Below are 26,972 nucleotides of genomic sequence, written 5' to 3'. Positions count from 1 at the left end.
CGACAAATAAGGTCAAGAAGTTCATGGAAGTGTGGAGACACCCAGGAGGCGGAAGGTTGAGCGCCAAAGGCCTTAAGGAATACAGACTCCTCCTCGGAAGGGGTCTTGGAAGGCCAGTCTCCTCTTTGTTTCAGTATCTCCAGGATATCGGAGAAGAAAACATCAGAGGAAGACTTTGGGGGACCCTTCCGATTCCTCGAGGTCAGTATCAGAAGTGAGAGACACGTCCTGGGAGTCTATGTGCTTCCTCTTGCACAATTTCTTTCCGGGAGGTTCCTCAGGCACAGGCTCTGAGGGACCTTCAGAAAGTGGGGGACCGCTCGTGGGGGTATCCTTAGGGCCTGTGCTCTGCTGTCCAAGGACAGGTGGATGTCAGAAGCTCTCGCCGGAGTGCTGGGGAACTGAATGACCGACCCGAGTGACGTAGCTGACGACCTGGCCAATGCGCTCCATATGGCCTCGAAGGGCCCCCCCCTGGCCTCGAGGCCCCGAGTCAGAGGACCGACCGGCCTCCAAGGCCATGACTGGGGTCCCCCCAGCCGATGCATTGAGTGGAAGACTCGGAACCGAAAGATGTCCCGAGGCATCCCCCTCGGGCCCGACCAAGGAGACCCGAGTCTCGAACCCTCTGGACGGAACAGACATGGTCGGAGCAGAGGTCAGCACCGATAAACCAAGGGGGTTATCGGAGCCAGCGCAGGAACATCACCTGGAGCGGAACATACCGGCTCTGACAGCACGGATGTGCTCGGAGGAGGAATCGATGAAACAACCATAGGAATTGGCACCGGAGCCGACTGGGTCGGAGCCGAAAACAATTTAGCCAACACAGGCGACTGCAGGAGCCTCTGCACCACCCTATCCACATCCAAATCGGAAAGCCTGGAGGATTTGGAGGAGATGGATGGAGACTGAGACCTTTTATCTGGTGAACCATGTCCGACACTCGGCGACCGGCTCCGAATGGGTTTGAGAATTATCGGAGCGGGCGCTGATTCACTCAATACAGAAACCTCATGCGGCCCTGAAGATGGTGGAGCCGAGGAAGCAGTATCCAATATGGTAATTTTATCCGGAGGCTCCGGAGATGCTGATGGAGCCAGAGACCTTTTCTTGGACTTGCAGGACTTAGATTTCGACTGGGAGCTGAATCTATAGCCTCCTCGAAAGATGGTTTAAGCAGTCCCTTTAAGATCAATTTGTTTTTCCTCTCTTGGAGCACCCTAGGACTGAAGGCGTGGGAAAAATTACACAACTCCTGTAAATGGATGGCTCCAAGACAGTAAACACAGAGTGTCCATCCATGATGGACATCTTATATCCGCACTTTGAACGCTTTTTAAAGCCTTCTTTAAAGTTCTTTTTGATCCTTAGACATATTCAAAGAATTAACTACTTCTAACAGGTGCAAGCACACAACGAAACCACAGTTAATTACCAAAAAAGGGCAGGAAGCCCACCAGTTAGACAGTACCAAAGAGAGCGAAGCTCTAAACAACAACAACAACGAGAATACAGAGAGAACACCTCTAACTTCAACGGTTCTCAAAGGAAAATACAATAACAAACTAGCTACTCACTAAGGGAGAACTAGGTCCTCTAACTAAAATGGGCCTAGCCCATGGGAACTGTTAGGGATACCACAAAAACACTACTAAACACACGAACACAACTACTGCAACAAGAATAGCTATTAAAATAGCTTTTGAAGTATGAAGCAACCAATTTCTGAAGAGAAATAAGTCAAAAAAGAGTACTTAGCAACAGCCAAGCGAGACTACGTCCCAGCTCTACAAGCGGCAAACGAGATCTGGGGATGCAAAGCAGTGTACTATGGGATACCCTCTTAGCCCAGCCAGAGACTTTTGAGCTAGTAAATACGGCTCCGAACCCATGGGTAAGAATGTAGGCGAGATAGGACTACATAACAACTGACAGTTTAAGGCAAGGTATCAGATGTGCAAACCTTTTTCCCCATCTAACCAGTGCCCTTGAATCTCTGTCAGAGGGGGTAGGGTTTTTTGCAGCAGAATCCTTAACCCCCTTAGGACCCTGTGAAATAGTTTCTGGGTCTGCAGCAGGGATTTTGATAAGGAATTTGAGAGAGTCAGGAACCCTGTAATATCTGTCAGGCTTAACAGGAGTTAGGGGTCAGACTAGACTCTGAAAACACATCATCTACAATGTCTAACACAGGTGGAATGGCTAGAGGTCTGTGTTGAGGTAGTAAAAGAAGTCCCTGAGCCTCCTCTTAGATTCTGAAAAATCTTGGCTCTCCCAGTGGAAATGCTCCCTCATGGTATGTAAGGTTTCCCCAAAAGAATAGTCCTCAGGAGGAGAAGTTGAAGGAATAGATTCTTCAGCATCAGAATCCTCATAGGGGGGGGGGAAGAGAATTATTCCTGGTCAGAAGAGGAATCAGAACAAACAGAAACCTTATCTGAAGATTCATAGTCTGTCTCTTGCCGAGGCCTCTTATCAGGAGAGGGATGGGAACCCCTGATCAAGGTAATCAAGTCTTCGGCCATTTTGAGCATCTGTTTTTTGGGCATGGAGGCCTGTCCATGCGACTCTTGAGTTTTGTTTGTCTTCGAAGGTGCTTTAGTCTTTGCCTTTGAAGCTGAAGTCGGTTTAATGTATAGATGTTTAGGTCCGAATACACCCTCAGAAGCAGATGCCTGCTCAGCAGCTCCAGACCCATCTGAAGGAATACTGTCCGAGGCTCCAATACCTTGAGTTTCCAGCGGCATAGCCGACTCCACTTGGGAGTCTGTAGCGGCCTGCGACTCTAAAGTAGCAGGCGCCAGGGGCTGCGAAAGCACCTCACTGAGAACTGGCGACTGGCTTAGGAGAAGCTTCGGTTTTGGGCCTCGGTTGCCTATCTTTTTCTTTGCATTTTTTGTGAACCCCGGTAGTCGGATGGCTATCAGATGACATTTCTGGATAATTAAACCTGCGTCCAAAGTAGTTTAATGCAAAATCATACCGATGCTTAATAGTGCGTTGGTTAAATCTAGCACAAAACCGACAACCTGAAACGTTATGGTCAGGGCCTAGGCAAGGAATACAGTAAGAATGAAGTATTTGCTTTCCACAAGAAATACAATTAACTTTTTCTGACATCGGTATGGAGCAAGAAAAAAGTTTCCCCAACAGGGTACTTAGCTTTAATGAAGACTTCGGATCTGAAATTCAAACACGAAAATCTCAGGAGTTGGCTGACCGGCACTTGTGAACTGCTTCGGGCACCGCGCGGCAAGAAAGACTAAAGAAAATGGCGTCGGCTGCTTCTTTTATACCCCTGACGACCAGACGTCAGGGAAGGGGCGACAGCAGCCGACACAGGACACAAGACTTTGGAATTCAGGCCGAATGAGGGCAACCTGCCAGCAGGATTACCCAAATGTCATGACTGCAACAGTGAAACACTAAGAACATCGTATCATCATGGAAGTTATAAACAAAGATTTGCAGGTGCATCTGTCTCAGGTTCCATCTGCCTTGAATGCACTGCTCTGCCATGTGAGCCCCCCATGCATAGTCTGATGCGTCTGTTAGGGTTTGGGCGGCAGGGGATAGAGTGAAAGGGAGTCCCTTGTTGTGGTAGCAGGCCTCTGCCCACCAAAGGAACTCCTGTCTTCATACAAGGAAGGACAGAAATCATTGTTTTCCAGGTCTTGAGAATGTTGACACCATAAGCTTTTTAGATACCATTGGAGTTTCCTCATATGCAGTCTTGCATATGGAATTAGTAAAATGCAAGAGGCCATGAACCCCAGGGCTTGCAATATTTTCCTTGCAGATAGCTGGGGTTTTGTGGCTAATAGTTTGAAGTAGGTTGTCAAATAAACTTGTTTCACTGGAGTGAGGAATGCCATCTGGGAAGTTGTTCAAGCTTGCTCCCAGGAATACAATCTGTTGGCAGGGTACTAGGTGAGATTTATTTTCTTTGATGGTGTACCCCAGTGAGGTTAGAAGTTTCTTTACGAATACGAAGTGTTGTAATAGCAAGTCCTGGCTTTCTGCCTGAAGACAACCATCCAAGTATGGTAAATATGAATATTTCTCTGCCTGCAAAATGCAATGGCTGGAGCTACACACTTTGTGAATACCATGGGCCCTGTAGATAAGCTAATGGGAAGTGCAGAGAACTGATGGTGCATGGAGCCTGCCCTGAATCGTAGGAATTTTCTGCAAGATTCCCTTACTGGGACGTGCAGATAAGCTTCCTTTAAAGTCTAGGGTGCCAGCCAGGCATCCTTGGCTAGCATGGGAAAAAGCTGTTGCAGTTTAGCATTTTGAATTTCGGAACTACCAGAAAGGTGTTGAAAATAGAGAGGTCCAGGATAGGACACCAGGAACGGTCTTTTCTGAGTACCAGAAAAAGTCTTGAATAAAAACCTTGTCCCCTTTGTTCTGCTGGGACAGGTTGAATAGTCCTGATATTGAGAAGAGAGAGAACCTGCTGTTGGGCCTCTGCCCATTGATTTGGGGTAGGTCTGGCCAACCATTTGGGGTTGGTAGTGTGTGGAAGTGCAATCTGTATCTTTGGGAAACTATGTTCAAAACTCATTTGTCCAGGGTAATGTGTTCCCCTGTTTTTTGCATGCAGGGTGAGCTTTCCTCCTATGGGAGCAGGTAGTTGAGCTGGGCTTGGAAAGGTTAAGTCATTGTGCCATTTTTCCGTAAGGGGGTGGCTTACTACTCCCTGTTTTGGAAGTGGGAGCCCCCCACTGTTTAGGTCTGTGCGTAGCTTGAGACTGTAGCCTAGGTTGTCTGCTGCTCCTGGGTTTGGACTGAAAAGGCCTAGAAGGGGACTGGAAAGGACCAGTTCTTTGAAGGCCAATGCCTACTGAATCTGGGAGGCTGCACTTGTAGGAAATCTTTATAAGTTTGCATAGATTTAGCTTTTTCATCCATCTTTTTGAGGAGGACTTCTGCTTTGTTGCCAAAAATGTGGTCTTGGTTTAAGGTAGTATCCAGTAATTTAGCTTTTACACGATCTGGCAAGTTTTGTTCCTTAAGCCAAGCATGCCTTCTAATTACAGACCCAGTGACAGCAGCCCTGCAAGATGCTTCTAAAGCGTCCAATCCACATTGCAAAGTATGTTTACCAACTTATTCTGCAGAATGCATTAAATCCTGCAGTTCTTTATGTTCAGTACAGTCAGGAATCATAATCATTTTCTGTTTAAGTCACCCCATAACATGCTGCTGACATTTTAACATATGAAACTGGCAATTTAATGCCCTAACGGCCAAAGTAGCAGAAGTGTATACCTTCTTACCGCACCTGTCCAAGGCTCTAGAATCTCTATCAGAGGGGGTAGGATTTTTGGCAGAAGTAGCCTTAATGCCTTTTGGTCCTTGGGAAATGGTATCTGGATCCGCAGAAGGTTCTTGAAGAGGAACTTGTGAGAGTCGGGTACTCTGTAGTACCTGTCAGGTTTTCTGGGAGCTGGAGGTAAAGTGTCTGGGGTAAGGCTGGATTCCAAGAAATCATCATCTACAATGTCCAGAAAAGGAGGGCTAGCTAAAGGCCTGTGTTGAGGTAGTAGTAAGAATTCCCTAAGTCTCTTTTTAGACTCAGAGTAATCCTGGCTTTCCCAGTAGAAATACTCCCTAAGAGTGTGATCGGTTTCACTGAAAGAAAAATCCTCGGGAGTGGAAGCAGAGGGAATGGAATCCTCTGCATCAGAATCCACAAAGTAGATAAGGGCAAATCCAGGTAATCAGAAGGAGCAGAAATATCAGATTCCTGATCATAAGAATCAAAGAAAATCAGGTCTAGGTCAAAAATCAGTTCTAGGTCTCTTAGAGGGGAAAGGCTGGCTTCCCCTAATTAAGGTAATAAGGTCTTCAGCCATTCTAAGAATTTGTTTTTTTAGGTATATGGGCATGAGCCTGCGGTTTGGTCATTGGTTTTCTAGGCGTGGTGCGAGTTTTTGGCCTGTTTGAAAAAGATGGTGCATGTTTAATATGAATGTCTGCAGGCCTGAATACACCCTCATAAGCCGGTGCTTGCACAGCGGCTCCAGACCCCTCCAAGGTAGAGACATCTGCAGGTTCCATAGTCGAAGAAGCATCTCGCGGCATACCAGACTCGAATGGGTCTCAGTAGAGGCCTGCGAATCTGAAGTAGCGGGTATCAGGGGCTGCGAAAGCGCCTGAGTACTGGTGGACTGGCGACTAGCTTAACGGAAGCGTCGTTGGCAGTTTTGGACCTATGCGGCCTGTCTCCGTCTTTATCCTTACATTTTTTCGGAATATCGGTAGTCGGATGGCTTGACAAAGCCATTTTGGAGTACATAGAACGAGTACGAAATTAATTAGCTGCAAAAATAGCCAGGCGACAAATAGTCTGGGCGTTGAACAAGTCACAAAACCGACGAGGGACGTCGTGGTCTGAGCCTAAACAGGGGATGCAGTAAGAATGAAAAGCTCTATGAGGTATTTACTTTCCAGAGGTAAGACAATTAAGTTTTACTGACTTCGGTTAGAGCAAGAAAAAGTATCTCCAACGGGGTACTTAGCTTTTTTGAAGACTTCGGGTCTGAAACTCAAAAATGAAATTTTCAGGAGTCGGTCGACCGGAATTGCGAACTGCTTCTGCTTCAGGCACTGCAAGAAAGACTGATGTAATGGTGTCGGCTGCATGTTTTATACCCCTGACGTCAAGGAAGAAGCGACAGCATCCGATGCAGAAATCCGAAGACTCTGGTATTCAGGCTGGCTGAGGGCTACCTGCAGGCAGATGACCAAAATGTGACGACTGCAACAATGAAACACAAAAAACATTAAGTCTATCTCTGGAATACCCACTGGTGGACAATGTCCAGAAAGACATCCCTTGTGAAGCATCCACTTGTGGGCTTGGTGTTCTGGATCTGCTTAGGGTGTCCTCTACAGTATTCTGGCTGGAGTGGATGTACACCTCTGGGGGGATATATCTAGGTGGTGAGCCAAATTCCAGATATGCATGGCTAGTCTGCACAGGAGATGGGATATGGTACCCCCCTGCTTGTATATGTACCACAAGACTGTCATGTCTGCGTGTACATGTGATGTCTCTGGTTTGACAAATGATTGGAACGTTTGGAGGGCAAACATTAAAGCCCTCATCTCTCTCACATTTGTGATCCTTCATTTGAGAGGGAGACCACTCTCGAGCCGTGTGGCGGTCTAGGGCCTCCCACAACCTGTGTCCAATGCATCTGTGAGCAGGACCAGAGTTGGTGGCAGAGGGTGAATGGGGAAACCTGGATCTAGAGACAGTTGTGAAATCCTCCAATGGAGCTCCTTTAGACAGGAGAGGAGAGGAATTAGGTGTTCTAGAGGGTAAGCGTACAGAGACCATACTGATTTGAGGAACCACTGGAGTTTCCTCATGTGAAGCCTTACTAGAGGATGCATTAGGATGGTGGATGCCATCAGCCCCAAGATTCTGAGTTGCCTGGCAGATATCTGACTTTGGTGGAGTCAAAGACAGATCTTCTGTGCCTTGGGAGGTGGAAGAGACATCATCATGCTCAGGATTTGGAATCTGCAGCCCAGAAAAATGAGACCAATAACATTGCTGGAACCTGTGTCTAACAGAGCTCTTTTTAAACTATCTGGAAATATACAGAGCTAAGCATATTTTTTGGTTCTTCAGAACTGTGTACTGTAAATTGTTGCTGGACTAATTTTATTCAGAGTTGTGCACTGTTATTTTTGATTCACTGTATAGTTTTTAAGATCTCTGCTTAAAGTGTTTTGTCCCGCCCAACCTCCCTATTTCTTGTCTGTTTAAATTTGGTGGCTTTTGCAGTTGCCCGCCCCACTGTAAAGAGTTGATCTGGGACACTTCCCCCCAGTCCCATCTCATTACCACATTCTACCTAATACACTCCTTCTGCACTTGTTTTTAGTCATTTTTAATTTAATTGCATTTTTTTAAACTGTTTGGTCTAATATTGCTACATACTCAAGTGTGCTAGCTTGCACTGCATTTGAATTGTTTTTACTGCTGTTTTAGCTACTTTACTGTAACAAAAAAAAAAACACTAAGTTTCCTACCTTTCCTGTAACTAGTGTAGTTCAGATACAGATTTTCTGCATCCAGGACTGCATGAAAGCTTCTGAGCCCCTCCCAAGCCTTTCTGTGTTGGAGGGAAGCCTTCTAGCTTGACAGTGGGAGTGGTAAGCACTAGGTAATCTGTCTACCACAGGAGGAGTGGTTCTGGCCCAGAAATTGTAGTTATTGGCCATCTGGGCAACCTTTTCCATATCTCTCAACTTTCTGATTTGAAAGACCACATTTGCACTTGTTTCTTTCCTGTAACTAGTCTATTGCTGATACAGATTCTTAGTTTTAGCACTTGAATTTTCTTATTCATGCTCAGCACTTGTTCAGAACTTGTTGAAAGCACTAAATAAGCTACTAATTACTATAGTACTCAACCTTCCTCATTACCTACAGAAAAACAATTTTTGCACTTACTTTCCTCATTTGCTTAGAGAAAAACAGCTCTTGTACTCACTAGAGGAAAATATTTTTTATTCAGGCAAGTCCAAGGGTCAGCTCCCAGTGTTCTCTCCTGTCTATCGGATGAATCTGGGCATCTTGGGGCAATGTAGAAATTGCCTCATGTATACAGACAACCCTCTCCTCCTGCCACCCAACACTAAAACCTGCGAGATATGCACTTATCTAGCCAAACTGGAAGTAAAGCTCTCTCCAACCAAGACTGAACTTGACATTCAAGAGGAGAAAGTAAACACTTGCATCACACCACACTTATTACAGTCTCACTAAATATACACAACCAAAATCCACACATAGAAACAAAACATTCGCGGAGGCTCTCAATAATAATCTGCCCAAGCAACAGAGACCTCCAAAGCAGAAACGCAAACAACTGCCAGCCCCCAACACAACCCAAATGAGACACAGCCCACAAACTCAGTGTGCCACTCAACCACAGCCAATAAGGCAAAACAATGTATCCAACACACTAGTCATAGGTGACTCTATAATCAGGCACACTGATGTCCCATTCACCAGGCTAAACAAGGAGAAGGTTACTGTCAGCAGCCTTTCGGGTGCCAGGATCCATCACATAACCCACGCACTCAGGTCACTCCACAAGTACAAATATGACTCTGTCCTTGTCCGTGTTGATGTGAATGACCTGAGACGTACCTCCCTGGACAACATGAAGAGCTCTCCGATCTTGTAGCCCAGGCAGGTATGACCTTAGCCCAGAGTAGCATTCTGCCATTGACCAGAATGATACCGCAGTACAAGGACAAAATGATTTACTTCAACAATTGGCTAAGCTTCTGGTGTCATTCTAAGGGGATTCAGTATCTGTCTGCTTGGGATGACATGGTCAACAGACCACGATGCTTTGCCAGAGATGGCCTGCACCCATCGCTCCTAGGATTCCGGATACTGCCTAAGGCTCTTGCCGCCCCTATAGTGCCTTTTTTAGGCAAGGTTCAAATGACAAATTCACCACAGTAACAGGAACAGGCAAGCAAAAACTGAGGGTAATGCTACTCAATGCTAGAAGTCAATCTCAAAATGCACTAACTCGAGGCACTCCTTAAAATGGAGAAGACATATCTGTGCAGTGACTGAGACCTGGTTTCAAGGCTCCAGAGAGCACCCCTGCACTAACAGGCTATAATTTATACCACACTTTTTGGCCATGTAACCTGGACCAGAACACCAAAAGCAGAGGTGTGTCCATAGTCATTAAGGATATCCACACCTCCAGGCTAGCTGCTCAGCATAATGCATCCGAGGTTATCCAAGTGCAACCAACTCTGAGCAAAACTGCAATCCAAATTGTAGCTTGCTACAGATCCCCCACCATGCCCCAGGATTCTTGCTCCTCTTTTCTTGATGTACTGGAAAATATTACGGTTCAACCAAACACCCTAATAATGGGCGATTTCAACTAAGCCACCATTAACTGGGAAAACTACTCATGTACCATCTCCTTCACACAACGCTTTCTGGAATTCATAAACTCCAATGCCCTGGATCAACTTATCCACAACCCCCACCAGGGGCAAAAATATCCTAGACCTAGTCATTACCAACATGAGTGACCGGTGTTCCACACCTGAAGTCAACTCCTCGTTGGTCCAGTCTGACCATAAGCTAACCAGCCTTGATATCCACATCCTGCCCCCACCCATTAAGGAAACCACCTTAAAAATTTAAGACAGAAGTGTTGAACTTCATGACACCCATGCAGATGGACAATACAGTTACGACTGCTGAATCCTACACAAATGCACTCTATAAGCACTTACACAAGTGTATGGATCGTGCTTATCCCAAACAGAACCAAGACGCTATCCTCTAAAAAAAGGAAGCCAATCTGGTGGTCCCCTGCCATAAACAAACTGTACAACAGAAGGAAGAAATTGTTGCAAAAGAGTAAAATCCCATGAGTGGAGGAGCTCCCTGGTCAGCCTCAGTAAGAAGCTGAGATCCCTTATAAGATCCTCCAAATCTAGCTACGAAAACAAAATCGCCACCGATTCTAAGGACAACCACAAAGCATTCTAGAGCTATGTCAAGAATCTCAATGGCAACACCCAGATCTGCTCTGAGTTACAGCACAATGGCACGAAAATTACAGAACCAACTGATATTGCCAACGGCAGATAGGTTCAGTGCTAACTTTACCCCACACCCTAAAGGGCCCATTATCTAAACAGAAAGAATGCAGAGTTCCCGTAATCACAACTACGCAGGTAAAAGCTGCACTCTCTAAAGCCAAAAACACAGCATTCATGGGACCGGACAACATCCCAGGCTGCATTTTACACATTTCAGAACAAATTGACTCCCCACCTAAGCACCATGTTCAATCATAGCCTCGCAACAGGCTTTGCGCCCACTAAATGGTGTACAGCAACAGTTATCCCACTCCACAAAGGGGGAGCCACCACTGATCCCGAGAACTATCGCCCTATTAGCCTGACGAGCCTGGTCTGCAAGGCCATGGAACACATCATGGAACTCGAACAACAACATTGGTAACCTCCAAACTCTGAATCCCACCCAGGTCGGGTTTGTGAAAGGCAGATCATGCCTCCCGAACCTGATAAGACTTCTTTGAGGCCGTCACCAAAGCCATAGATGAGGGTAAGGTGGTTCACACAGCCTATCTTGACCTCACCAAGGCTTTCGATAACCATCCCCCACTCTGGAATTATAGCTAAACTCACTAAAGTATAAATCCCTACATCACAAGATGGGTTGTCAACTGGCTCACTGACAGAATCCACACTGTAAAAGTTTCACACTCCAAATCTGACCTCAAATCGGTGACAATTGGAGTACCACAGGGTTCAGTCCTGGGACCTCTCCTGTTTGGTATCTACTTCTCTGAAGTACAGGCTAACACAGAAGGCCTCTGGCTAATGTAGTTCGCAGATACTGCAAACTAGAAGCCAGTCGAGTCCCCAAATGATGTGGAAATCCTACAGAAGGGCCTCGCTGAGACAGATGCCTGGTGTCAGAGTCATGGCCTCAAGCTCAATGCCAAAAAGTGCGTTGTCATCCCCTTTGGTAAAAACTCTGTACCCATGAACTACTACATAGACAGCAGTCTACTTAACACTGAATGTGTGATGAGACCTTGGGACCCAGATGGACAGTAGTCTGTCCTTTGATAGTCACATCGCCACAGTACTCAGGAAGTCCTTCTACGTGGCACACCTCAATATAAAAGGGTTCTCATCCAGGAAAAGAGGTCACTGTTCCCTTCTACTCGACACTTATTAGACCCATTATAGAGTACAACACCCATTTTGGAATGTACCTCAAGACATCTGCAGCAGCTGGAAAGGCCACAGAAGTACCTCACAAAGAGGATTACTGGTCTCAAACTGATGCCCTACACTGACCGTTTCAAAAAAAAATCCAGCTTTACTCCGTAGCATATCGCCTACTCCGAGGTGATATCTGCCTAACATATAAAGCTATGTCAAAACCCAGAGCATTTGGACATGTTACACCTAAATAAATCCCAATCCCTCCATGCTACACGCTCTAGGGACCTAAACCTTGTCAACACAATAAACAGGACATGCTGGAGGGATAGATTCCTGTCCCAGAGACTTCATACTCTGGAACAGACTACCCATCTATGTCAAGCAAAGTTCTTCATTAGCACTCAAGAAAAATCCTGATGAGTAGATGGGAAATAGGAAATACACCCCAGGTTTCACTTCTGTGTGTCTGCTCGATAGTGGCACAGGAAAATAACTTTCTTGGGTGGCGTAAGCCAGGGAACTTTGTTGGCTAGGCTTATGTAGGCCCTTGGGCCGATAGCCTAGTACCTGCCTATGAACCTATAAGAAGTCATCCCTGGTCACAAATCAAGATGGGAAGGAAAGCTTGTAGAGCCAGCAAGACAGCAGTCATTTCTCTGACATTGATGAGTTGCTTTTGCAGGGCAGCGGTCAACACTATTGTACCCTGAAGTCTTATAATATTGCCCCACCCTAGTTCTAATGCATGCGTGTGCATGGATCGAGTGGTGGTGAGGGGGAGTTGCAGAGAAATGCCCTGGTTCTGTAAAATTTGCTGAATCCACCACTTTAGCTCAGTTTTTGAGCAGTGTAGAAGGGAAATAAGTTTGTCTAGTGGTTGTTGCCTCTGAAACCACACATTCTTTAGATACCACTGGAATTTTCTCATGTGCATCCTTGCTAACGGAAGCATGGAAATAGTGGCCGCCATGACACCTAGAACTTGCAGAAACTGTCTTGCAGATAGATGAGACTCTGCAAGTAGGCTTTGAAAATGGGTGGAGAGAGACTGCACTTTGTCCTGTGGGAGAAAAGATCTCATCAGGTTTGTTCTGATCCTGCAGCCTACGAAAATGTTGTCCTGTTGAGAAGGAGAGAGGATTTCTGAAGGTTTAGGGTGAATCCCAAGTTGTGAAAGAGAGACATGGTGAACTTGAGATGGGTCTGTAGGGTGGACTGATTCTGCCAGAATGAGAATGTCATCCAGGTAACGGTAGATTTGGACTCCCTTGGTTCTGCAAAAGGCAATGGCTGGGGCCAAGCACTTTGTAAAAACTCTGAGCCGCAGACAAGCCGAAGGGCAAGGCTGTAAACAGATAGTGTGAAGAGTGTCCAGTGAACCTCAGACACTTCCTTTGGGAGGGCCTGATAGGAATGTGCAGATAAGCATCCTTTAGGTCCAGAGTGACCATGATGGCTTGGGAGGGGATGAGGGGTAGGATAGTTTGAAGGGAGAGCATCCTGAAGGAGGGAATCTTTAGGAACAGGTTCAGATAAGATAAGTCCAGGATTGGTCTTCCAAGGGCCATCCTTTTTTGGAACTAAGAAGAGTCGGGAATAGAAGCCTTATCCTTCCTGTCCTGAGGGAACTGGTTCTATAGTTCCTAGAGTCAGGGGTTCTTTCAGAATGAGAGGGAATAGATTAAGCCGAGTTTTTTGGAGGGAAAGGAATTTTTTGTTTTTTCCTTCCAGGATAGAAAATATCCTTTTCGGATGATGAAAAGAAGCCAAAGATCTGAGGTGGTTTTCCAGAAGGGAAGGTAGTAGTAAGGCGGGAGGACAGAGGCAGTTGAGCAGGACAGTCATGCTGAAGAGGGGCCCCCTCTGTCTGGAATGGGCTATTTGGCTGGGGGCTGAGAGTGGGGGGTCTGGAGTAAGGCTGTCTTCCTGGATCTTCTACAGGGCCTTGAGGAGGAAAGGCATGATGTTGAGGGAGTCCTCCTGACAACGGATGTTTTTGCTGGACAGTTCCTGTAATATCTAGGGAAGGGGGACACCAGCATATGCATAATGTCCTGCAGTTCTTTGCTTTTCTCTTGTAAGTTTTTGAAAAGTTCTACAGAGTTTTTTTTCCAAATAAAAGGCTGTGGTCCAGTGGAGCATCCATGATTTTGGATTTAAAATCCTCTGGTAAAGGTTGTAGGCGAAACCAAGAGTATTGTCACAAGGCAGATGCACAGGCAGCAGACCTGGCTGAGGCCTCTGCTGCATCTTAACTGCACTTAAGAGTGTCTGGCTACTTGTGTAGACAGTTTTGATGCAATATCAGCTTTGGCTAGACAGTCTAGGTTAGAAGCCAGCAAGGTGGAAGCCTGGGAGACCAGGTCCAGGGCGTATTTAACCATGTGGGTTTGGCAATTGATAGCCCTGAAGGCCAGGGTAGAGGAGGTGTATACCTTAACCATTCTGTCCATGGCCTTGCTGTCCTTATCTGTTGGCAAAGGTGAAGCAGAAGGTAATTGCCTAGACTGCCTGGAGACACAGCAATATCTTTTGGGCCAGCCAGGGGAGGTAACACCAAAAACTTCTGGTCATCAGCCACTTTGTAAAACCTATCCGGCCTTTTAGGGGCAGGAGGTTGAGAATCTGGATTTTTGGAGACTGAGTTAAAGGCATCCAGGAAAGCTGGAAGCACAGGAGGAATAGCTGAAGGAGAGAGAAACTCAATTTGCAGAAGTTCAAAATACCTTTTCTAGGTATCAGACATTAAGGCAGTATCCCACTTGAAATACTCGTTCATTTTTGAAATAGTCTCCCCAAAGGTAATTTCCTCTGGTGAAGAATCTCCTTCAATAGAGTCTTCGTCTGGAGAGTAATAATCCACAGGTGAAGCAATTTGAGAAACATAGGAAACTGATTCCTCAGAAGAGGAGTAAGGCTGGTCTGGTTCTACTTCTTCTCCCTGTTGAGTAGTGGGTAAAGGTAGAGAGGAAGCACAGGCTGGCCTGGGGCTCAGCACAGGAATGTTGGTAGGTGCAGGGCCTAAGAGCCATAAAGGCCTGCATTAAGGAATTGGTAAACGACTGCCAATATGTAGTTCCTTGATGCGTAGGGCTGAAGTGTTTAGTCTTTTGTTTTTTCTTTGTTGGCGTGGGCTTAGAAGTAGGCTTAGAAACAGAGGACTGGGCTGGAACAGGAGACGTCTTGGTCGGCCGACCAAGTAATGGTTCCCCCCTCGACGTCGGTTGTGGCCGGTGTCTGGATTAACTCCACGGACGTGCTCTCCATGGCTGTAGAAACAGCCTCTTCCAGAGGAAAAGAAGCTGACGGAGTAATCGGGTGTCTCTCGGCCCCTATATCGGTAGTCGGCAGGACATCTGATGGTGGAGCGGCATCAGGAGAAGGCCTTCTTCCTCGTGGAGTGAGAGGTTTTAATCTTTCATTTTCCAAATACAAATTTAGTGCAGCCAACCGGCTGCGTATGGCTTTTGGCTAAAAAGACTGAAATGGGGCAGGCCTTATAGTCGTGCTCCTTAAGCAACACACACTGGTCGTGAGAGTCTTTGTGCGGTATCTGACTCCCGCAATTACATTTGCTCTTTTTCTCAGACGTCGGCTAAAAGGGAATCTACAGCAACCAAGCTCAAGCGTACGCAAGAAAGAAATACCCCTACAGGGTAGTTATTTTTTTTTAGTCTTCAGTCGTAGGAGCGAAGTGGTCGAAGTTAACATCGTCTGCGGTTGAACATTTCTGAGGTCTGTGCATGCAAAGTCACATTTATGTCCCTTGGTTTATGGCTCTACGTGCGACGTCCCACACACCAACAGCAGTCAGGCTTAAGCTTTTGTATAGGAGCAGACGTCAGGTCACCTGAGGCGGGAAATCTCACAGTATGAATACTGCAACATAGGAATAGGAGGACATGCACAAGTACTAATGAGAAACTTACAAGAAGAGACCGATGAAAGCTATGCTGAATTGTACTCAATTATGACCACTGTTATGTTGCGCCTTCAAAGTTAAATAATGCTAAATTAAATTACCATTAATGCTTTTCAGCAAGCATTGTGCAAGAAATCAAACGGGTGTAAAAGTTAAAAGAAGCACAAATTATACATTATAATTTGACATTCTTGACTCCTACTTAAACTTCACAAGCCAGTCAAACATTTCCTAACACAATACATTTCCTTCAAAGTGCAGAGTGGAAAACTACAGGTTAAGAAAAACATTAATCTATTCACTTACGGTGAGGCCTAGCGCCTTGTGTTGCCCAGCGAGGACCTGGTCTTAGTTGAGCAAGCTGGCTAGCAGGGTAATATGCAGCACGGTTTTGAGCCTGAAACAAGTAAAAGAAAAAAACGTTAACCAAGAGAAGTAAAAGGTTTGCTGCACAAAAGAAAGCACAAACACGTAAATGAACTCTCACCATTCCTCTCAGCCTACAGACACTGAAAATTGGTACAAAGGCCCTTGGAAAAGTAGGTACATCCAAACAAAAATCTGGACACCTAACAAAACTTGAATACCAAAAAGCACATTAACTCTTCTTAGGAATGTGAAATATTACTCAAACACTTCAGAAAACAAAGCAACAAATATGATGTAAAAATAATAGTACATAAGTGTGTGGGCTTCTGTGTACTAGACAGCTTCAAAAATCACATGTGATGAGGGGCATTCAGAAAATTGTGATAAGAGTTCAAGCCTGAAAACAGCATCATATGCAGACATAAATCAGGCCTTGAAACAGGGACATTCCTCGAAAATGGGGACAGTTGAGGTCTGGCACTCAACCACTTTTAGCAGGTCGACACGGGTACATTTTGGAAAAAGGCTCCATAATACAACTTCAGACACAGATCAGTCAACTCAAACAGTAAACTTCCATAAGGCTGGAAATGGGCAGAAGGGGTTAAAAAAATGGGCAAGAGGAGAAAGTACAGATGTGCGAGAAAGTACAGTTGTGTGCACTTACCATAAATGTAGATGTTAGAGTGTGTTCACTGTTGCAGTCATTACACTTGGGTTATCCTGCTGGCAGGCTACCCCTCAGTCAGCCTGAATTCCAAAGTCTAGGTCCGGCGTCGGTTGGTGTCCCCTCTTCCCTGATGTCAGTGCGCCAGGGGTATAAGATGCAACAGACGCCATTTTCTTCAGTTTTTCTTGCCCCAGATGTCAGGTGCCCCCAAAAGGGTAGGCTAAAAATATGCCAGTAAAACATGCATGCACCAAAATATATTATACCTTCATCTACAAGCAAATACACCACATAGGTTGCACAGATTAGAGAAGTGCAGATAGATTCCAGCAAAGATATGGGGGATGGTGGGTGGGTAACCTGGACTGCAACAGTGAATACACTCGAACATCTACATTTATGGTAAGTGTACACAACTGTACTATGTTCTTAGTGTTTGACTGTTGCAGTCATTACACTTGGGTTGAACTGGGTTGAATCCCAAAGCTATGGTTGGGAGGCTGGAGCTAAACAGCATTAGGAGCAGCTACGAGGCCCTGCAGAACTGCAGTGGCAAAGCCTGCCCTGGATTTAGAGTAGAGTGGTAAATGATCGTGCTTTGTAAAGGTGTGCAATGAACTCCAGGTAGCAGCCTCTAAAATTGTCTTTGGTTGGTACTCCCCTGAGGAAGGCTGCTGAAGTGGCTGCTGCTCTGGTTGAATGTGGCCTAATGCCCTTAGGCACTGGCTTGCCATGTTGTGAATAGCAGAAACGAATGCAATGGCCTATCCACTTTGAAATAGTCTGCTTTGAGATAGCCTTTCCTTGTGATCTTGCAGCATATGCCACTAGTAGTTGCTCTGTCTTTCTGAAAGCTTTGGTTCTGTTCAAGTAGAAGCATAGCTGTCCGTTATGTCCAAAGAATGCAGAATTCTCTCCCCCTTATTTTGCAGGTTTGGATAAAAAGTAGGCAGATGAATAGTTTGGTTAAGGGCCACACTGGACACTACCTTAGGCATAAATGTCGGGGTTGTCCTCAGAGAAACCCTGTCTGGATAAAAAATGATAAAAGGTTCCACAGCCATGAGTGCCTATAGCTCTGAGACTAGTCTTGCAGAGGTTATTGCTAGGAGCAGAACTGTTTTCCAAGATAAAAACTTTTATATCAGCTGTAGCGGCTGGCTCAAAAGGAGGCAGGGTGTGTTTTTCCAAGACATAATTGAGGTCCCATGCAGGTATTGGTGATCTCCTTGGAGGCCTTAAGTTTTTGGCTCCTCTGAGGCACTGCCTTAAATGATGATAAAAGATTGGTGGCTCTGTATTGCAATGAGCCGAAATGGCAGAGGCATGAATTTTAATTGGTGTAAAGGATAGGCCTTTGCCCAGCATCTCAGTTACGTATTGCAAAATCTGAGGAATATTTGGTACAGCTGTGTCAATTCCTTGTGCCTGGTTCCAGGCACAGAATCTCTTCCATTTTCCAGCGAAAGATTTTCTGGTACTAGGCCTTCCGGCCTCCAAAATGACATCCATCACAGCTTTAGTGAGAGGTGCGTTTTGTATGACTACATTATCCGCCATGCTGCCAGATTTAAGGTCTTGAGTTGGCTGTGCAGGATCTGATTGTTTTGTTGGGACAGTAGATGAGGTATTTGAGGCAAGTTCTTTAGGAATGGATACCAGTACTGGCGGGCCCAGTCTGGGGCAATCAGTATCATCTTTGGCTTCTCTTGTCTGACCTTTAGAAGTACCTTGGGGAGGAGAGGCAGTGGAGGAACGGCATACACTGCTAAGCTTTTCCAGCTGAAAGATAGGGCTTCCACTTTCCATGCTTATCTGTGATAAGTCCTTGTGCAGAATCTTTCTAGTTGGTAGTTGTGAGGAGAGGCAAATAGATCTATATCCAGGCATCCCCATTTCCTTGTTATCATGCTGAAGACTTGTGGATCCAATTTCCACTCGTGGGGATCCATGAGGTTTCTGCTTAGTTCGTCTGCCAGAGTATTTATCTTTCCTGGCAAGAATTGAGCCTGCAGATGTACTTGGTAAGTCAATGCTGTGTCACACAAAGTCATGGCTAGTCTGCAAAGGGGGTAAGAATGAGTGCCTCCCTGCTTGTTTATATACCACACGACCGTGGTGGTGTCTGTCTATCAATAGTTGCCCCGGATGAAGTAGGCCCTTGAAGGCTGTCAGGGCATTCTGAAAGTACAGTTTTGTACCTACCATAAATGTAGATGTTCGAGTGCTAATACAGCTGCAGTCATAACAGATGGGTTACCTGCCGTCAGGCGGGTCCTCGGTCGGCCGCATTCCAAAGTCTAGGTCCGGCGTCGGATGTTGTTGCTTCTTCCCTGACGTCAGTGCGGCAGGGGTATGAAAGAACCAGCCAACGCCATTTTCTTCAGTTTTTCTTGCCCCAGATGTCAGGTGCCCCCAGAAGGAAGGCAAAACATAAATTTATCTAATAATGCAATGCAATATAATCAAAAAAGTGTAGTTGCAAGCAAATACACCATAAAAGAATACCCCAATCAGGTTGTATGAGGAGGTGTTAGCCATTAGGCCTGTCCCAAGAGGGTAAGGAGGGAGGGAAACCTGGACTGCAGCTGTATTAGCACTCGAACATCTACATTTATGGTAGGTACAAAACTGTACTATGTTCATCATGCATACAGATGCAGTCATAACAGATGGGTAGAATCCCAAAGCTAAAAAAGGGGTGGTAGGCACTAAGAGGAACTAGGAGGAGCAAGGATGCCCTGCAAGACTGCAGTGGCAAAGCCCGCTCTAGATTTGGAGTATAATGGTAAGTGATAGTGCTTGGAGAAAGTACAGTTTTGTACCTACCATAAATGTAGATGTCCGAACTGGATAGCATCTGCAGTCATAACAACTGGGTTGTCCTGTCGTCAGGCAGCCCTTCAGTCGGCCGGATTCCAAAGTCCGGGTCCGGCTTCGGCTGATGTCGCACTTCACCCGACGTCATCTCTGTTGGTCTTCGGGTATAAAAGCATCAGCCAACGCCATTTTCCTCAGTGTTTCTTGCCCCAGATGCCAGTAGCCCTCTTGAAGGCTAAAATTTGGATAGATGCCAATGTTTCCAAAAAGATAGAGGTAAACACAAAAATAAGCATGTATGTACATATATACAAACAAATACACCATAAAAGACTCCCCCCCACCAGCTAGCTATTAGGAGGGTAAACACCCTAGGAGTACCACAGAGGGAAGGAGGGAGGTAATCCTGACTGCAGATGCTATCCAGTTCGGACATCTACATTTATGGTAGGTACAAAACTGTACTATGTCCTTCATGGATGCATCTGCAGTCATAACAACTGGGTAGAATACCATAGCCAACTAGGGAGGAGGATAAAAGTAGATTATGGTGTGTTTAGGATCCCTTGCAGTACAGCAGTGGCAAACCCTGCTCGGGATCTGGAATATAGAGGCAAATTATAATGCTTGGCAAATGTATGCACGGAGGTCCAAGTAGCCTCAATAATGTCTTTGGTTGCCACTCCTCGTAAGAAGGCTGTGGTAGTGGCTGTTGCCCTTGTAGAATGAGGTCTTATGTTCTGTGGAATTGGTTTTCCATGGAAGGAGTAACAGAATCGTATGCAATTTCCTATCCATTTGGAGATTGTCTGTTTGGAAATAGCTTTTCCTTCCCTTCCTGTTGCATAGGCTACAAAAGTTGGTCAGTCTTTCTGCTATTTTTGTTCTGTCCAAGTAGTAGCGTAGCTGTCTATGTACATCCAAGGTATGCAGTATTCTTTCCCTCTGTTTTGTGGGTTGGGAAAGAAGGTAGGTAGGTGGATTGCCTGGTTTAAAGACACTCTGGATACCACCTTAGGCATAAATGTAGGATTAGTCCTCATGGACACTCTATCTTGGTGGAAGATTAGGAAGGGTTGCACTGCCATTAAGGCCTGTAGTTCTGAAACCCTCCTTGCTGAAGTAATTGCCAGTAGGAAAGCAGTTTTCCATGACAGGTGTTGTAGGTCTGCTGTTGCTGCTGGTTCAAAGGGTGATAGTGTCAACTTTTCTAGCACAAAGTTTAAGTCCCAAGCTGGTAATGGTGGTTTCCTTGGAGGTTTTACATTCTTGATTCCTCTGAGGAACTGCCTGAGCAAAGGGTGAAAAACAGGTGGATCAAAGCTGTATTCTGCTGAAATAGCTGATGCATGTATCTTGATGGAGGAGTAGGACAGGCCTGAATGAAGAAGTTCGCCAGATACTCCAGAATGTTAGGCATATCTATGTTTGACACATCTTTTCCTCTTTCCGTACTCCAAATGTCAAACCTTTTCCATTTTCCAGCATAGTTCCTTCTTGTTGAAGGTCTGCGTGCTTCAAGAATAATGTCTTTAACTCTTTGGGAAAGTTCTGGATTAGCTGCTGCTATGTGATGTTCCATGCAGTCAGTTGCAACGCTTTTAGGTTTGGATGTATGATGCTGTAGTTGTTCTGAGTTAACATCAAAGGCATCAGGGTATTGGCCACATATTGTTACGAGACATGCTCCTCAGCAGTGGGTACCAGTGTTGTCTTGGCCAGTTTGGAGCTATCAGGATTATACTTGGACGTTCTTCCTTGATTTTTAGTAGTACTTTGTGTATCAAGGGAAGAGGTGGGAATGCATATGCTGTTAGGCCTTTCCAGCTGAAGGAGAGCGAATCCACTTTCCATGCTAGTGGGTGGAATGTCCTTGTGCAGAACTTTTGAGCTGGTGATTGAGAGGTGATGCGAATAGATCTATCGGAGGCATTCCCCAGTTCTTTGCGATGGTCTTGAAGTTGTCCTGCTGCAGGTTCCATTCGGGCATCCGATGTGGTTCTGCTTAATATGTCTGCTAGAGTATTTTCTTTTCCCGGTACAAATATTGCCTGTAACTGGATGTTGTAGCTGAGTGCCAGGGTCCACAGCTCCAAAGTCATTCTGCATAGGGGGTATGAATGAGTGCCTCCCTGTTTGTTGATGTACCACATGACTGTGGTGTTGTCTGTCCTTATCAACTGGCCCTCTTGGAGAAATGGTTTGAACTTTTGGATTGCCAGTTTTACTGCCAGCATTTCTTTTAAATTGATGTGCAGGTGAAGTTGATCCTGTGTCCACAATCCTTGCACGCATTTGTCCAGCATGTGGGCCCCCCATCCTAGGTCTGAAGCGTCTGTTGTGATGGTCTGGCTTGCTTGACATCTGCGAAAGGGTAGGCCTGGGTTTGACTGACATGCCTGAGCCCACCATAGGAACTCCTGCTTTAAGCATGGAATTAGTGGGATTTCTGTTTCTAGGCTGTGTCTGTGTTGGGACCATAAATTCTTTAGGTACCACTGTAGTTTTATCATATGTAGTCTGGCAAATGGGACCAAGATTATGCATGATGCCATGAAGCCCAAGGCCTGCAGTACTTTTCTTGCTGTTAACTTGTTCAGTTTTGTTAGTGCCAAGAAGTAAAGAGGGAGTTCTTTTGTTTTTCTGTAGTCAGGAATGCCATTTGTTTTACTGTGTCCAATTCACCAAGAATGTCCTTGTTTGGGATGGTATCAGCCTTGACTTTTGTAAATTGACTGTGTATCCCAGTGCTTGTAGCAAGTAAATGACCCTTTGTAAATCTGTTGTCAGCTTGCTTTTGTTGTCCCCTTGTAGCAGGCAGTCGTCCAGGTATGGGTAAATTTGAATTCCTGTAGTCTGCAATGGCGATTACTGATGCCAGGCATTTTGTGAATACTCTGGGCGCAGTAGATAAGCCAAAGGGCAATGCTGAGAATTGATAGTGCTCTGATCCTGCAAGAAATCTGAGGTATCTTCTGCAGATTGGTCGAATGGGGACGTGCAGGTATGCCTCCTTGAGATCTAGAGTTACCAGCCAAGACTCCTTGCCCAGCATGGGAAGAAGTTGCTGTAGGGTCAGCATTTTGAATTTTGGGACAATGATGTATGTATTTAAGGTGGACAGGTCGAGAATTGGTCTCCAACTTTTTCCTTTCTTGGAACTAGGAATAGTCTGGAGTAGAACCCCTTTCCTTGCTCTGCTGTTGGCACTCTTTCCACAGCTCTCATGTTTGCTAACTCCATTATCTGTTGTAGTGCCTCTGTTTTTGATTTGGAGGTAGATTTGGCATTCCTCTTTGACTGGTAAAGTGTGGAAGTGAAACCGTAACCTTGATCTATGGTTTGTAAAATCCACTTGTCTTTTGTTATGTAGTGCCAGTTCTTTGAAAATAAGGTTAACTTTCCGCCTAGAGGAGCTGCTATTTGTTCCCTGGTAGGCGGATTTAGGTTAAGTCACTGTGGTTGTGCTGATGTAGTGGCAGTGGTTGTGTCTGTGCCTCTGTTGTTACCTTGCCACTGTCGCCCTCTGTAGGCACCTCCTCTGGATTGGTTTCTGCCTCTGGAACGCCTATTCCTGCCCCTTTGAAATTTTGTGGAGTCAGGAAAGGACCAATTTTGGCAGGCCAGTTCCTGCTAAACCTTGGGGTTGAACCTGCAAGAAATCTTTAACCGTTTGAACAGATTTTGCCTTTTCTTCCATTTTCTTCATAACCTGCTGGGCAGGTGTACCAAACAAACTTGTCTTATCCATAGGAGCATCTAGCAACTTAGCTTTAACATGATCCGTAAAGCTTGCTCCTTTAGCCATGCATGCCTTCTTATCACTGTGCCAGTCATGGCTGATCTAAATGAAGCCTCCAGTGCATCATAGCCACATTTTAAGGAATGGTTGCTAACCTGTTGTATGTTATTTACCATTTCTAATACATATTTCTTATCAAGAGATTCATCAGTGGTTAGTTTTTAGTTAACTGATCAAGCATAAACTCTTGGTATTGTATCATGTGAAACTGACAGTTTAAAGCTCTAGCTGAGAGAGTAGCTGAAGTGTAGACCTTTTACCCCATCTGTCTAATGACCTTGCTTCCCTTTCAGAAGGAATAGGGTTTTAGCTATGGTCGCTGCTACTGCCTTGGGACCCTGGGATATAGTTTCGGGTCTGCAAGTGGGGCCTTGTAAAGGTGGTGATGAGTATCTGGCACCCTGTAAAATCTGTCTGGTTTGGCAGGGGCTGGGGTAAAGAATCTGGAGCGGAGCAGACATCATTGAAAGCATCATCCACCACAGAGAGAACAGGAGGTATAGCTAAGGGCCTGTGCTGTGGGAGGTGCAGAAAGGTCCTAAGTCTTTTCTGGAGTCTGAAAATCCTGTTGCTGCCATTGGAACTGCTCTCGCATGGCATGTAAGGTTTCCCAAAGGAGAATTCTTCTGGTGGGGAAGCAGCTGGAATGGATTCTTCAGCATCAGAATCTTCAAAATTGGAGAAAGGAGCCTCTGGCTGGTCAGTTATGTCTGATTCGTCAGCAGAATCATCAGAGGACACTGGCTCAGGGGCTCTGCCCTAGGTCTCTTCTCTGGGGCTGAGAGGCCCTGTCTGGGTGAGATTGAGATCCTCTAATTAATGAAATTAAATCTTCTGCCAAAGTAAGCATTTGAGAACTAGAAGAGGGCCTGGTTGTGGGGGTTTAACAGGCACTGTCTTAGTAGTCTTGGCTGCTTTAGCCCTGGCGAAGGCCTTAATGGACATGGCTGCTGGAGGCCTAGCAGCACCACGTGCTGGGGTAGAGACATCCAAGGGAATGGTGTCTGATAAGTCAGTGGCAACCACCGTAGTGGATAAAATTTCTGAGGCCGATTCAAGAGTGGTAGCAGGGGCCTCAGTTGTAGAGATAGGTTCAGCTGTACTTTGATCAGTTTTCTCGGTTTCGCCGAAACCGAGACACTCATGTTTGCTTAGCCATGGTTTCGGCCGAAACCGGACCGCGAGTGTCGGTCTTTATCTTTGCGTTTTTTGGCAGATTGGGTAGTCGGAGGATCCGATGGCATAATGTACGCAAAATCAGAACCGAAAAACTGTTCTGCAAACTCCGACCGACGCCTAAGCGTCGGTTGAAAGAAGCACAGGCCGAACAGGCTGCTACGTCGTGGGATGGGCCTAAACAAGGCAGACAATAAGAGTGGAAATCTTTATGAGGTATGTGTTTCCCACAGGTTAAACAATTATTAACTTTTTCTGACATCGGCTGAGGCAAGAAAGAGTCCCCAACGGGGTACTTAGCTTTAGAAGTCTTCGAAGCAGTATTCGGTAGAAGTAATCTCTGGATCCGACCGACCGGCACTTGCGAACAGCTTCTGCTTCGGGCGCCACGCGGCAAGAAAGACTGAGGAAAATGGCGTCGGCTGATGCTTTTATACCCGAAGACCAACAGAGATGACGTCGGGTGAAGTGCGACATCAGCCGAAGCCGGACCCGGACTTTGGAATCCGGCCGACTGAAGGGCTGCCTGACGACAGGACAACCCAGTTGTTATGACTGCAGATGCATCCATGAAGAACATCGTATGTACAGAACTCCAAGTGGCTGCTTCCAAAATATCTTTGGTAGGAACCCCCCTGAGGAAAGCTGCAGAGGTAGCTGTGGCCCTTGTGGAGTGAGATCTGATGCCTGCAGGTACAGTTTTACTATGAAAAGAATAACAAAAGAGTATGCAGTGGGCTATCCATTTTGAGATTGTCTGTTTGGAAATAGCCTTCCCTTGAGCACCTGCAGCATAGGACACAGTTGCTCTGATTTTCTGAATGGCTTTGTTCTGTCCAAATAATAACGAAGCTGTCTGTGAATGTCCAAGGAATGTAGTAGCATCTCCCCTTTGTTTTGTAGATTAGGGTAAAAGGTAGGTAAGTGGATAGCCTGATTCAAGGCTACCCTGGATACATAAAGGAAGGATTGGTTCGTAAAGAAACTCTGTCCTGATGGAAAATGATGAAAGGCTGCACAGCCATGAGGGCTTGTAGTTCCGAAACCCTGCGTGCTGAGGTGATAGCCAGAAGGAAGGCTGTTGTCCATGACAAATATTGCAGTTCTGTTGCAGCAGCTGGCTCAAATGGAGGCAGGGTCAGTTTTTCTAGAATGAAATTGAGGTCCCAAGCAGGTACTGGTTGCTTCCTTGGGGGATTTATATTCTTAGCCCCTCTGAGGAACTGTCTTAAGAGAGGGTGAGAGAATAAAGGAGGATCAGTGTTGTATTGAGCAGAAATGGCTGAGGCATGGATTCTGATGGAGGAGAATGAAAGTCCACTGCTTAGCATCTCAGCTAGGTACTGTAATATTTGAGGTAAATTCAGTATTCCAGGATTCTGACCCTTTTTCTGATTCCAAGCACAAAACCGTTTCCATTTTGCGGAGTAGGCTTTTCTAGTAGAAGGCCTTCTGGCCTCCAAAATGACATCCTGCACCTCCTTGAAGAGTAGGGTCTGTTGTGAATTTAAGGAATCCTCCATGCGGCTAGATTGAGTGTTTTCAGCTGACTGTGAAGAGTTTTGAAGTTGTGCTGAGTCAACAGAAGAGGCATTAGAGGCAGGATCCATGGTGGGGAATGCGTCAGGCTCCTCAGGAGTGGATACCAGTGTTGTCTTGGCCAGTCTGAAGCAATGAGAAAGTACAGTTTTGTACCTACCATAAATGTAGATGTCCGAACTGGATAGCATCTGCAGTCATAACAAGTGGGTTGTCCTGTCGTCAGGCAGCCCTGCAGTCGGCCGGATTCCAAAGTCCGGGTCCGGCTTCGGCTGATGTCGCACTCCACCCGACGTCATCTCTGTTGGTCTTCGGGTATAAAAGCATCAGCCGACGCCATTTTCCTCGGTGTTTCTTGCCCCAGATGCCAGTAGCCCTCTTGCAGGGTAAAATTTGGATAGATGCCAATGTTTCCAAATAGATAGAGGTAAACACAACAATAAGGATATATGTACATATATACAAACAAATACACCATAAAAGACTCCCCCCCAACAGCTAACTATTAGGAGGGTAAACACCCTAGGAGTACCACAGAGGGGAAGGAGGGAGGGTAATCCTGACTGCAGATGCTATCCAGTTCGGACATCTACATTTATGGTAGGTACAAAACTGTACTATGTCCTTCATGGATGCATCTGCAGTCATAACAAGTGGGTAGAATACCATAGCCAACTAGGGGAGGAGGATAAAGGTAGATTATGGTGTGTTTAAGATCCCTTGCAGTACAGCAGTGGCAAACCCTGCTCGGGATCTGGAATAAAGAGGCAAATTATAATGCTTGGCAAATGTATGCACGGAGGTCCAAGTAGCCGCCTCAATAATGTCTTTGGTTGCCACTCCTCGTAAGAAGGCTGTGGTAGTGGCTGTTGCCCTTGTAGAATGAGGTCTTA

At 45.8% G+C, this 26,972-nt stretch overlaps 1 protein-coding gene across 1 annotated transcript in view; it reads right to left on the bottom strand.

Moving 5' to 3' along the window:
* PABPC1 (poly(A) binding protein cytoplasmic 1) overlaps positions 1 to 26,972 on the bottom strand; it is a 1,472,855-nt gene that overhangs the window by 467,279 nt on the left and 978,604 nt on the right. Inside the window, exon 9 of the mRNA XM_044075161.1 lies at positions 16,010 to 16,100. Coding sequence (XP_043931096.1) covers positions 16,010 to 16,100 — 91 coding nt within the window. The remainder of the gene's footprint in view (positions 1 to 16,009; positions 16,101 to 26,972) is intronic.

This window comes from Protopterus annectens, chromosome 6.part0 (genome assembly GCF_019279795.1).
Source record: "Protopterus annectens isolate FY-2018-M chromosome 6.part0, PAN1.0, whole genome shotgun sequence".
Classification (NCBI taxonomy): Eukaryota; Metazoa; Chordata; order Ceratodontiformes; family Protopteridae; genus Protopterus; species Protopterus annectens.
The sequence above is the reverse complement of the archived record's forward strand: the minus strand, read 5'-3'. Positions and strand labels throughout refer to the sequence as shown.